A 13,561-nucleotide genomic window follows, 5' to 3' on the forward strand; every position below is an offset into this window, starting at 1 on the left:
ATAGCTATGCAGCTTATCGTGAGCATCAGTGGAGTCATTGTAGATTTTACTTTGAAATAAAGAAATTATTTTTATACAAGAAACATTACAGCATATACGACACATTTTAACAACCAGTTAAAACAATAAGAAAGAACCAACCTGTCTAAAAACTAATAAATGAATATTTAAGTCTACATCTAACTTTTACACATCTTTATACGTGTATTGTATGTATAAAAGTCAACTGTTGGCCATGGAAGGCTGGTCTTGGCACAAAAATATAAGTCATAACCGCATTTTATACACCAAGAATATTTGAGACCTCATCAAGTTTGTTGACACTAAACACAAAAATCTATGAACAGCAATGCCACATATCTGAATTGAGCTTAATGAAACATTCAATTGGAATGATTGTCTACTTGAACGTTTTTTTGGACGGGAGGCAGTGGATTCCGGTCTGGCACCGATTTTGTAATCAAGATTTAATGTTTATTTTCTTCGATCTTGGAAGACATGGCATCGACTTCCGACAAGTCCACTTTGAATTATGTGAGCATTTGTCGCTAGATGGCGCCGGAAGGCATCTACGCTGATATGTACATCTTTCACCTATAGGGCCACTATGAACAGCAACTGTCATAATAAGGTCAAGTTTATTTCAGTTCTTCATATGTTTTGTTTTAAGTGCGTTGAGAAAGTACAGGAACTCCATCCAAAAACCTCATGCTGGATAAGGGTGGGGGCAATAATGCTCCAGCTTGTCTATAGCGCAACATCACTTGATCCAGAACTCCAAATAACATCTGAGAAGGGGGTTCGATCGCTGCTGGAGTTTTTGATGACGCTGGAGATTTTGGAGAACCGGGAATGGATGAGCCTTCTTCGGTTGATGACTTTTTGGTTAAGGCAATACCGTTGCTGTTTTGGTAACATGGCTGACAATAGCCGTGGGTTAACATGTGAGCAGAGAATGGGAAGGTTTTACCACACTGAGTACATTTTTCTTGTGGTTCTCCTGAATACAAAAGAAAAAAAAAGAAACAACTGAGACAAAATGTTTTTAAACAAATATAAAATAAACATATAAACAAATAGGAGTTACTAGATTTTGATCTGAGGAAAGGGGTCTTTTAGGATACTAGTCGCACACGATTTTTGAATATTTCTGTTTTGTTTTGCTCTCTTTTTAATGTGGAAATTGATTCACGTTTTAAGCGATTTCATCATGAGAGGTCAATCTGATTGCTGATGTTCGGAATAACAACGATGTATCGTGTAATTCACATCTAATTCGGTATTATCATTTCTATACAGAGCATGTTGAATGAACAGAATTTGGCTGCATATTTTTTTAGGCCTAGGAAAAACCCAGCTAGCCTATCCACGGTACCAGCGTACTATAGGATGACCAACCACTCGTGAATGGGTTCCCCATAAAATAAAAAGGAAAAAAAAAAAGGATAGGAACATATAATGCCAGCAGTAATGCATAACGACAGAAAAGCTCAAATTAAATTCTAGCCTAACAGTAATTTATTCTGATCATAGGTGGCGTGAATATCGCTAGTAGGACATTTTCAAACTCAACCCGAAGGCTTCTTTCTCTATTCGTGTTTTTATAAAGCTTAACAAATAAGTTGTTTGCCCTGAGGGACGTATTTACTAATAAATGTAGATCTAAGCGTGCACGCAATAAACATTTTTTTTTTTTTTTTGGTTTTTAAAAAAGGAAATTTGCTCTTTTTAATTAGTTGGATATAAATAATAACAAATCAGTTCGGCATTTTATCTTGTAGAACCTTCGTTAAATTTAAAAACAGCAGTGAGTGGGGGATTTGTAGGTCTGCTTTTATCTCTTTCCATCGACCACTGATCTGGCAAAGTGCTTCCGCCTTGTGGCCACTTTTGAAACCTACACATTTTCAACCTGGTTAATTTGTCCAGCATTGTGAACAAAGGTATCTGCGCTGTTGTCAGGGTTAAACAAAACCGATAATTAAAAGCCTTATATTCCGCTACAGCCCCAGGAATATTTATATGTGCGCGCGCATACACGCCTGAACTGTAAATGCGTGTATCACTATAACATAATTTCTAGGACATTTTTGTAATAATCCACCTCGAAGGCTAATCTACCCGTGACTTTTACGTTACTGACGAGGTGGCGAACACACACACACACACACACACACACACACACACACACACACACACACACACACACACACACACACACACACACACACACACACACACACACACACACACACACTCTCTCTCTCTCTCTCTCATTCCTTTGCCGACCTCCGCCTTCTTCATAGGGGATTCCGCTCACGATTTAACGGATGGTGAGAAGTGGAGGACGACATCGTCGCGCATGTGGATCAAGGTCGAAAAACTGTGTCAGAGCCTACACCACCCCTTGCGACCACACCCAAGGAGCACCTTACCCCGCTCGTAAATTGATGAACTGGCGAATATGTCTTGTTTTTTTTTGTTCCCCTTTCTTCCTCCCCATCTCTGTCTTCAAAAGCGATCTCTTACTGTTCCCTTTTAATCTCGTCATCTGTGTCCTTGGTCAGTGCCGGTGCATTCTTGGCCGCCAGAGTGTCGTGGCGGTCTTCGCTCACCATTGCCCTTGCTCTAGTTCGGTCTGTTGTTTATCCAGTCCCCCATTTTGCTCCTCCCCAACCCACCTTCTGTATGTTGAAGAGATGACAAATTATTTATTTAGCTTTTCCTATGAATTTTACGAACGTCATAATGAAAATTCGAATCACGGCATTGAGAAATTACTGGGGAGGAAACAAATGGGCTGTGTGGGTGTATCGGAGGGGGGGATACCGTTTGGATAACGTTGCCTCAAGAGGCAGTTGGCCTCAGATCAACAATTTTTGGAGCGGTTTTAGAATTAAAAAAAAAAAGATCAGTAAATAGTTTAAGAACGTATTACAAGGACGGTCGGAAAGAAAGGAAGGTCCGATAACTTTTTTTCTCTCTATCGTTTTCGTTGCATAGTACCAACTAACTCGGTTCTCAGCTGGAAACACAGATAATATGTGTTGTGATATAAAAGTGCTGTGATATAAAACATGACTTTGCCACCTTTGTCACAATATATATATATATATATATATATATATATATATATATATATATATATATATATTGTGAAAACGATGAAATTCATGTAGCACCTAAAACAATCACAAACATCCATACTGATACTGATATTCGAACCTACAGCCAGTTAGTTGGACAGCGTTATTGTTAGAAGAGTAGCTAGAGATTATCTCAGATTATTTTTAGAAAAAGTCTCAAACTGAAATATGTGTTATTATGATATGAGAAGTTCTACACGGCACAAAGTATTATAGTCAGGGTTTCTAATTTTCTGACTCCACGCAATGTATATGTAGTTTGAAATTTAATTTTATACACCCGTATTGACGAGGCTTCACTACGCTGTTGAAAGTAGCATAAGTTCGTGATATTAGTGATAGGTGGCGTATTCTGCTTTCAATGCAAACGCTATTTATTTATTTTTATTAATACATTTTTTTTTTATCCCAAACACAAACTCTTTCGGAAGTTATATTTCATTAGTACCTTGTTGTGCGAATCAAATGAACATTAATTCTAGCAAGATTATATATAAGGCCGAAATCGGTATTTCTTAACTTTCATTTTGCTATACTAGTAATATAAATATTTTTCGCAATATCTAAGTTATTCTCCAGCTACATAATTATTTCATTTAAAAAGGCACACAAGCATTCTTATTCTAATTTAATAGCAAAAAAAATCATCTCGTCGATATGGCGCGTCTTGTGATAGATACTGACCTTTTGGCGAGTCGTTGTTGTAACCTTAGTAACTACGTCGTAGCGGATTACATCCACTTAATGGCGAAGGAAATTGGATTATGGTATTTTTCTTTCTCGTAGATATTCGACCCTCTCTCGAAACGTAAGTAGAACGATGACTATATGTCTATTAGACAGCACCGTGCCCTCTCCTCCCCCGTAATCTGACAAATTCAACTGCACGAGCTTTTGCCAAACGCGTGGTTAATCACGTCTTTAGTAGGCGGAATAGCCTTTTCTTACGAGGGGCGTCGGCCATCCTTTACAACTTTCTGGACATAAGAGGTGTGGTTGTGATACGTCTCGCTAGTGCATTAACAGTAGCCAAATGCAGCTTACTCGCGACTGTGGGTGGATTGAGAAGGTAGATGGATCTGATTTCATGTGAACTATTGTTGGCTGTGTGCAATGAGAAGGAGCTCTGACCTGCCTGAGAAATCGAAGGTAACTGAACTCAAAAGTAACCACTGGATTTTGTCGAATGGCGATAAGTGTTTAGAAAGAATCCTGTATTGATCTCAGCAGACTACTGTGACCGTTATATATATTTATTATTTATATTATATATATATTTTATTTTCTTTCTTTTTAAGAAGATAATAATTACCGCCTTAATATTGAAGCCCAATACAATGTCGTTTTTCGTAATATTTTTAAGATATATACTGCATGTTTTATAATTTCCTAACAGAAAGATGATGTGTAGCCATAAAGTATTGAGACTGATTTTGTTCAGGAGTTTATATGTGATGAATATGAAAGTTGCATGTTAGAACATGTCCTGATATATTTGCACTTGTTTCAGAAATAGTTAATAGTTGCGTATTGTACGAGAATTCTGTAAGTGAAACAATTGAAATATTAATAGAAACCCGAATTAATAGACACTCAGCTTTCGAGTCAGTGAAACCTTATCAAAATGAACCAATAAGAGGCGAATATATGGGTGCTTTTGTGTTCATGCCACCTATTAGGTTTGGATAGGGCAACTCGTAGTATTTCTGTAGTCGGTTCGGAAAATGATGTTGGATTTAATATCCACTTATAATAAAAACCTTATAAGTTTAGGTAATGTCATGAGTAAAGAGCTCTTTGACTAGTACAAAAAAAATCCAAAAGAGGTCACTGGCGGCATACGAAGCGATTCTAACAGATCAAATTAATCTGTTACAGATCAAATCAACAATTCACGTTAGTCCAAGGTGGTTATTCCTGAAGAATCTACACTATGATGCAAAAAAGAAGTAGTGAATAACTGCAACGATATATGTTATGGAGTAATCGGGTGTCGATGTTCAATACCATTTTTAGTGGCTATACTGTACTATGTGTGTCCACTGCGTATTCACAGACCGGTTTTGTCTGTCTGCGTGATGATGAAAAATCCTGGATTATGGGAGGAAAACTGTACGACCTCCGTATGAGGTCGGCTAAATCAACTTCAACGTTCCTTCTTCGGGATTTGAACCCATGTCTTTCTAGCCCAAGGCATTGTCGTTACCAACTGAGCTAAGGACGCCCTAACTCACGTGCTTTTGTTAAGGGAATTGCAAGATTGAACCTCAATTTAATAAAACAAAATGAGCACATATTAGCAACTTTTTTCTTTATTAGATACCACCGTTATAAGATGACAACCATCGTTCAGTGTTATCTATTTGTACTTGCCAATAACCCATTTTTCCTTATAAGGAAAGCATTTAGAACTCGATCATTTCGTCTTCCCATTGTTTGAACATGCAGCTACAGGTTTCCTTGCACCTCTGACAAATTGGTTTGCATTTACCATTAATATCCTTCAAGGAACATACATCAATCTTAACAAATCTTTAGGGTGGTGGCGTTCCCCCCTTTGCGAAGTTATATCGAATTTCCACACGCTCTTTAACAATACCAAGAAACGACAAACGTACTTGAGATTCTCTGAATGGTTTGTGGTCCTGAACAAGGTCGTATCGAACCAAATGACCTTTCTTCAGCCTGCACAAACTCCAAGCCAACTATAAGGCTCGATATAGCTCGTGGCACAGAGCTACGCCCTCTATAAACATATCTTGCCTCCTCTGACAGATGAATGATAGCTCTATATATGGATACATACGTTCCAGGTTCGTTATTTAAAACAAGGCACACCCTCATCATACACAACATGTCAGCGGAACCCTGTGAACCTCAATGTCCGCGCCCACCAGGGGAGATGGAAATGTGACCCAGTTGTGTCTTGGTTAATGGACACCATAAAGCTGGTAGTTTTATAGTATTCCGCTTCTGGGGAATGCATAAGGAAACTTTTGGGGTTGACGAGTGAACTCATTATATCAAAAGGGATTTTCCTTCGTGTAATGTTTGCTTTGAATTTTAATCTTCATTGTTATATGAAGTACAGCGACTTAGGATAACAAACTGACATTGTAATTTAGTACTAAAGACAGCATGCGGTTGAGCATCAGTCTAAATTTAAACGTTGTTAAGAGTTGCGCCAATTATGTTGAATTCATATATTCTTCAATGTATATACTTATATTCAGATTTAATATCTTGTGATATAAATGCATATTCTTCAATGCATATACTTATATATAGATTTAATATCTTGTGATATAAATGTATAAAATGTGGTACAATTGCGCTATAAATCTTGGTAGCAGTGCCAAGTACATTTCTGTATCCATTATCCTCCAAGGGTAACAGTCCTTATAAGGACTGGCTTAAAGGGGCGAAGCAAGAATGCTTTTCACTTTCCCCGTTATCTGTAGAGGACAGTGTAGGGATAAGGTTATTGAGCTATTAAATTAAAGCTCTGATCATGGCAAGGGGGGTAACAGCAATAGCCGAGTCTCAGTTAGAACTTCATTGGCTACAGCATTGCCATCCATTACCCTCCAAGGGTATTAATCATCCAGAGTAACAGTAAGAGAGGCTATTGCATTATCCATTTTTATATATAAAATATTTAATGGTGTACTTGAACAATAGGTTTTATATTCTCAATTACTTCAAACATTTAAAGTTCCTTTTTCTAAAACTTAAAATTAATTAATCTTCACATATTTTATAATTTATTATTAAATAATTTTTGTAATGAGATTTAAGTTAAACTGATTTCAATTTTAGGAAATAACTAAAATATGATTGAGTATACAATACATAAAAACTTTATGAACTCCGAAGGCAATTCACGAAATTTAAGATTACATTCTATCAATTTTAAGCAAAATGTTTTCTTAGGTTAGCTTAGAATTACTCAATTCTAAGATAACTTCTAAAACTTAATTTATTTAGCAACTTAAAATTAAACGACCCTCCCCGAGTCAGAATAGTCTCGATACATAAGGTGTGACTTACCTTCGTGAGTTTTAAGGTGGGCTCTTAAGTTACAGGCCAGTGCAAATCTCTTTTGGCAATATTCGCAAGAGTGAGGTTTATCACCTGCAGAGAAAGAAAATATAATGGTTTTGTTTAGAGATTACTCTAAAATTTGAAATCGCATTATTTAAATGTTAATATTTTAATTAATTTAATACACCATTATATTTTAATTTTAATATTTTAATTAATTTAATACACCATTATATTTAAATTTTAATATTTTAATTAATTTAATACACCGTTATATTTAAATTTTAATATTTTAATTAATTTAATACACCGTTATATTTAAATTTTAATATTTTAATTAATTTAATACACCATTATATTTAAATTTTAATATTTTTATTAATTTAATACACCATTATATATTCTATTTATAATTAAAATAAATAACCACCAAACATACTGGGCAATCGAAGGTAATGGGTACCCATTAAGGACGTTAAAGGTAATTGAAACTATTGAATCCAATTTAAATTCTTTTAAAGTCAATTTTGAACTCTTTTTGTTTGCACTTAGTAGCATCTAAAACCAATTAATTTTAGTTTCTAAGTTACTTTCTTTCTTTTATTCTTTGGTAGGCATACATCGTTTTCGGCGAAGATCTCAAAAAGATTTCAAGACTCCTTTTTATGATTCTTCCACTGTTGAAAACAGTCAATTTTTGAAATGAGGAATAAGATCTGTTTGAACAAATAATGCCTTTTGGATTAAAATCTTGATATATTAAAAATCTTCAAGACTGTCTTAACTTCTTTCGCTTCTTAAACCATTTAAAAACAGTTATGCCACCTGGAGTAGACATTTGCTTCATCGTTTTTGGAATGCTTCATTTCAGTATTCCAAACATAAATTACTATTCGCTAACTTTGCCTTTTTATTAGAGTTTAATTTGTTATTTTGTAAACCAAGGATTTTCATGTTTATCAAATACAATGAAACAGAAGTTTTTATTGTTTATTAAATACAGTGTATCGGGTGTTTATTTCAATACCCTTACTGAAAAACAAAATTTCTCGAGGAAGTGTTTACAACTAAAATTTTGTTTGTCTAAAGTCGTAAGCCTTTGATCTACACAACAAACAACTTTGCGCCTTCCTAATGATTCTGTCAGTCTGTACACGGTTCAAAGTATGTCACCTTATTAACGATTCGATGGTGTGCGAACATCGATTATTTTTGGTGGTGCTGCGACATTGAAAACATTATACGTGATAGAATTTCCTTCTCACTTGCAGTTGTGAAATCGGATCCATTTTTACTTTTGTCCACTGATGCAATCGCCTTACTCGTTATACTAGTAATTCCTTGCATGCCAAACATGCAGGAGAGAGCGAGAGATCTAGGCTAAGCTATCGATCAGATTCGCGATAAGAAACTGAAACAACACACAAGAAAAAAAAAAAAAGGGAATTAATACACACACACACACACATGGAACCCACGCGAAACCTCCGACCACAAATGAGAGCGATAAATTTTTCTTCAGATGATAACGATGTCCCTTAGGGAGTTGGATATTGATTTCTAGGTACGTGTGTGTGTGTGTGTGTGTGTGTGTGTACGTGCACGCGCGTGTTGGAGAGAGAGAGAGAGAGAGAATATATGCACTTTCCCCAAAGGCATAAGGCCAGATTCAGACAGCTTTCCAAAACCTTCCCTGTCAGTTGACAGATTATAGGTGCACCTCTAGTAGGTGTGGCTGCTGACAAAAAAAAAAAAAGTAGGTCTCCTATCTCAGCTCTTAAAGAAAACTTCTGGAACGAAGACTCTCAGTTTAGTTGTCGGAAGCGCGTCACCAAGACGACCAAAGTAGAGAGATGACGGCTTCTATAGTGGCCCAAGGGAACTATGGATTTGATACAGTTTTGGGGCACAAGTGACCACAGATATTTTAAAACTAATAATGGTCCTGATATCACGTGAATGCCATTAAGAATAATCTACACAGAGTTTCCCAAAGTTCTCCTGGTGAGACTATAATTAGAGGCCGTGTTATGTAATTTTTTATCCCTAAACAAGTCCTCTGCGACAGAAATACGACTTGCAACTTTCCCATGGTAACCTCGCATCATCTCCTCCCTAAAAAAATCAAAAGTGAACTAAAAGACAACCAGAGACAATGAAAGCATGAAAGAATTATTAAGGAAGAATTGTAATTATCATTTCAGATAAAAATCATAATTAAGAGAGGTTGTTGACAAAGGAAACCATTATGTTTTCCTGGTATGCTTTGAGACATGGATAGATTCAAACCTACATTTGGCGCTTCAGGATTGAAATAAGGAAAAAAATTCAACCACTTTATTCTGATGATGTAAAATGCTCATGAAAGACTTAGGGCAAGATTTTTGAAGTTAAAATTAGAAATTTCTTGATTTTGTTTTTGGCGAGCGACAATGTACTACTTTTAGAAAACATATTCATTCACGACTATAATTTTGCTAAAAGATGAGTTTTAAAACAGATTTCATATCGTATCACTTTTTTTTAGTTTGTGTACAAGAAATGTGAGTCGTTTCCTAGAATTTTTTTTCATCTATCGTCGATCTTTAGCATATGCAGTCTGTCTCATTGTATACATTATATTTTATCAATCACATAATAGTTAAACAATTCTTACTACTATCGAAACTACTTGTTCAGACTTTGTTTTCGGTATTGCTAAACATTTATGTTACATTTAATTTTTTTGTCTTTGAATGCTCAAGAAAAATATACGCGATGCCAAATCCAGTGACTTCAAAAGATGTCACGCCACAATAGTTCCATTCATCAGAGGTCAAGTTTTGCAGCCATTTCTTAATGCAATACTTCTTGCCATTATTCGCTGGACCTACATCCATCTTTATAGCTGCTAAAGCCATTTGAAAATTGTATGAATTCAGGCCATTACGATGTTACATAAACTAAGTACACAAACTGTTCCTAATCTCTAAACATCGAAATGCAACGTGAGATAAAACCGGACTTTTTCAATATCAGTTATGAACGGCTGTAAAAATATAGAGAAACGTGACGTTAATGGCATCATGAGTAACCTGTCCAGACACGTCAATTCATGTACCGAGAAATGGAGTTTACCAGAAAAAAAAGCAAAACCAGTCTCAATATTTTACGATTCGATTCCGTACGGTCTTCTGATCTTTTGTTTCGTTTCACTGAAGTTAAAAATCGTAAATTCACGAATCTCAAAGCGGTGTGTTGTAATTAATAGTAATATAATATTTAGATATGCTGAGTTTTTCGAAATATCAGTCGAACCCAATGCACTGATTTTCTCTTTCCTGGCTTTAAAGGCGAGGAAGGAGAAAACCACCAAGAAAAAAATAAACAAATATTTTTCCGGATCTATGACCCTCCCCATTTCTCAACTTACTCTCCTCATTTGTGTTGTTTCTTGAAGCAAGACTTGCAGCTAACTAATCTTATCCAGACATGCCAATGTGACACGAAGTAACTCGAGAAAGTAATGGCATATCTGTCCTGGAGCAATTTCTTCGAAAAATATGAGTTCTTTACGAAACGAGGTCTTGATGGTGATAATACCAGTTTTATTAATGAAGTTAGGCTTAACAATACGGAAAAATTCTTGTTCATCACCTGGAATGTCCTGTATGTGTTTGTAAGTCGGAAATCATGTCTACAGGCCTGTGCACCGGTGGCATCTTCCCCCCATTGATACACTTACCTTCGGGCTATTTTTCAACCTGGACAAGTACACGAATCGGACATTTGGTATTTTTCTTCGTAGGTGAAGACTCTTGTTAATTAGCAGATATGTCAGACTTGACATTTGTAAAGTACAACTTGCCACCGCAGGTATTCGTCGGGGGTAAACAGAGCTATTTTATGCAACATGCTCATTACATACCTCGACACGAGATGAACTTTGAATTTCGCACTGTATACCAATTAATCACGAAACGCTTCCATTCTTTCACGTTCCCATCTTAGTTTCCGCGGAACAGTGACGCTTTATTGCTGACCTATAGGGGAATCTTCAAGCGGGGCTGTGTAGTTAGTGAGGGATAATGTACTCGCACGCACTCGTCAATAAGTGCGCATCTGGTCAAAAGTCGCATACCGTTCGCCGGACTCTCTTGGCGACAGATTCCGTAGCGTAGTTTACTAACAAGTGTCCACTTCTGTTTTTCCTCTTCTCACGGACACTGGACGCTTATCACCTTTATAAGTTATTCTCTCGCACGCAAAAGGAGTACCGAGAAGTCACAGAAAAGTCAACAACTTCAAAAAAAACAATTAGCTTACAAAGACTGAGATGTCATAATATTTAAACGAAAAAACTGTTAATGTTAGCAGATTGTTTTAATATGTATGAACACGTGTGAGAACAAGTAGGTAACGATCTTCCCAAGCTCTCATACCAGATAACATACATTATAACATAAGAGCATCCACGTTAACGTTCATAATTCACTTTATTCTGATAGTTGGCTATGAGAAACGTCCGTCCATTTCAGCTGTTGGACTTATCTTGTTCATCGCTTGGATGAACAGTGTTTAGTTTTTAGAATTTTGAAATTTTAAAATAAAAAATAAATCAAAATAAAGAACCAGGAAGCCTTATAAGGTAGCACTTCTTGTTATTTATTTAATTGTAATATTTATTTTCTGTAGTGGAATGTGAAGATGTGAAACACACAAATATTGTGATGCAAACAAAACGATTACAATAATATTTACAATTTAGAATTCTAAAGGGTCATTTAGAATAAGTTTTATCAATGTGAGTTGTCCCCCTTTCGTTTGGTGATAAAAATCCTCAGAAAAATATTTTTTAAATTATTCAATAAATATTAATTATTGTAGTTTTTCCTCTAAAGTATCCATTAACATGATCGTCTATAGATGGAAGTCTCATCGTATATTGAATAATGCATTTTTTGTTTTTTTTTGAAAATTTGAAATTTGAAAATTTTGTCGTTGTTATTACTGTTGGAATACTAAAATTACAAAGATGCTAAGGGAGTTTTCAGAAATTACAGAGTGAAAATTAAAATATGGCAATAATCATACAACTAGTTTTTGGAGATACCAATTCGACCAATACTTTTCCATAAGATTTTTTTTCTTTTATTTATTTTTGTGGAATTTCTTACGAAGTTCTTCCGATAAAAATTTTAGATCAATATAAAAAAAAATAAAAATGTCTATATAAAATATTTATTCAAAAATTTCCACTAAAATGCATAGAAAATTTCATCTATAATATTACTCCAATATTATGACTGAAGATTCAGCATTTGGTGGCGTAAATTTCTACGTAGACGAAACGGTATTGGCGATTTAGAAAATCCGATTAGTGATTTACAGACTTGCAATTTCAATTCTGAAATTCAGAATGATGATTTTAAAATTCGCGCACACAAAATGGAAATGTGTGATAAGGAAATGATTCCACCACACTATGAAAACGATTAATATGACAGAAAAATGATAAAAAAAAATTATGTTCTTTTGTTAGATATATAGTAGTGACCAACACACACACACACACACAGAGAGAGAGAGAGAGAGAGAGAGAGAGAGAGAGACCATCGTTCTTCTTAGTATTCCGACAATGCACGCAACTGCTGTCCAATAAATTCTTAGGGTGACACTGCCACGAGTCCCATAGGCGTCGCCTGTGTCGCGCAAGGAGGTTAAAGGTCTTAACTTCAGGCGTCCACAGTCGAAAAGTTCGATAAAACGCCTCTTTGCGGAGGCGTGTTGGGAGCCGCTCCTGTGGAAGTGCGTTACTTTACATTCCTTAGGGCGGGAAAAGTGTGGAAAACATTGAGTTGTCAGTCCGCAATTAGGTGGATGGAGCGGAGACGCCCCGCAAGTTGGTGGGGAAGGCCGTAACTTAAACAAATGGCACATTTTCTTGTTTTCCGTAAATGGGGAAAAATGGGAGATAGATGATCTTTCCATTGCGTTTGCCTTTGTGTGATTTTTTTTTCCTGTCTATTTTTAATCATTAGCGATATTGGAGGCACGTTAGGTGTCGGGAAGAAGCTGCGAAATTGGAGCACCACTTGACACATTTCGTTCGAGAGAAGGATATTGCGTTGCACGTCAAGTCTCTCCCTGACCCAAAACAGGGTCCAATTTTATTGCTCTTTTTTAAGTTCCGGGATCTGTTCCTTAAAACAGCGCCTAGTCGAAAGGAAAGATAGGAACACCTCAACTAATCTTGATGGAAAAAATTAACATCCTGTAAGTAGTGAACTTTCACTCTGAACACAAAAGCAAAAGATGAGAAACAGAAAAACGTAGTGGGATGTAAAGATGAATAATTAATCATTAGATATCAAATTTAATGCCAATCGATG

At 35.9% G+C, this 13,561-nt stretch overlaps 1 protein-coding gene across 1 annotated transcript in view; it reads right to left on the reverse strand.

Moving 5' to 3' along the window:
- Positions 1-280: 280 nt before the first annotated feature.
- LOC150094038 (uncharacterized) overlaps positions 281-13,561 on the reverse strand; it is a 123,646-nt gene continuing 110,365 nt past the window's right edge. Inside the window, exons 7-8 of the mRNA XM_090413067.1 lie at positions 7,197-7,280; positions 281-1,000 (exon numbers count right to left, since the gene is read on the reverse strand). Coding sequence (XP_090269193.1) covers positions 666-1,000; positions 7,197-7,280 — 419 coding nt within the window. The 3' untranslated portion in view covers positions 281-665. The remainder of the gene's footprint in view (positions 1,001-7,196; positions 7,281-13,561) is intronic.

This window comes from Typopeltis vanoorti, chromosome 23, assembly GCF_054136105.1.
Source record: "Typopeltis vanoorti isolate ZY-2024b chromosome 23, IOZ_Tvanoo_1.0, whole genome shotgun sequence".
Taxonomy (NCBI): domain Eukaryota; kingdom Metazoa; phylum Arthropoda; class Arachnida; order Uropygi; family Thelyphonidae; genus Typopeltis; species Typopeltis vanoorti.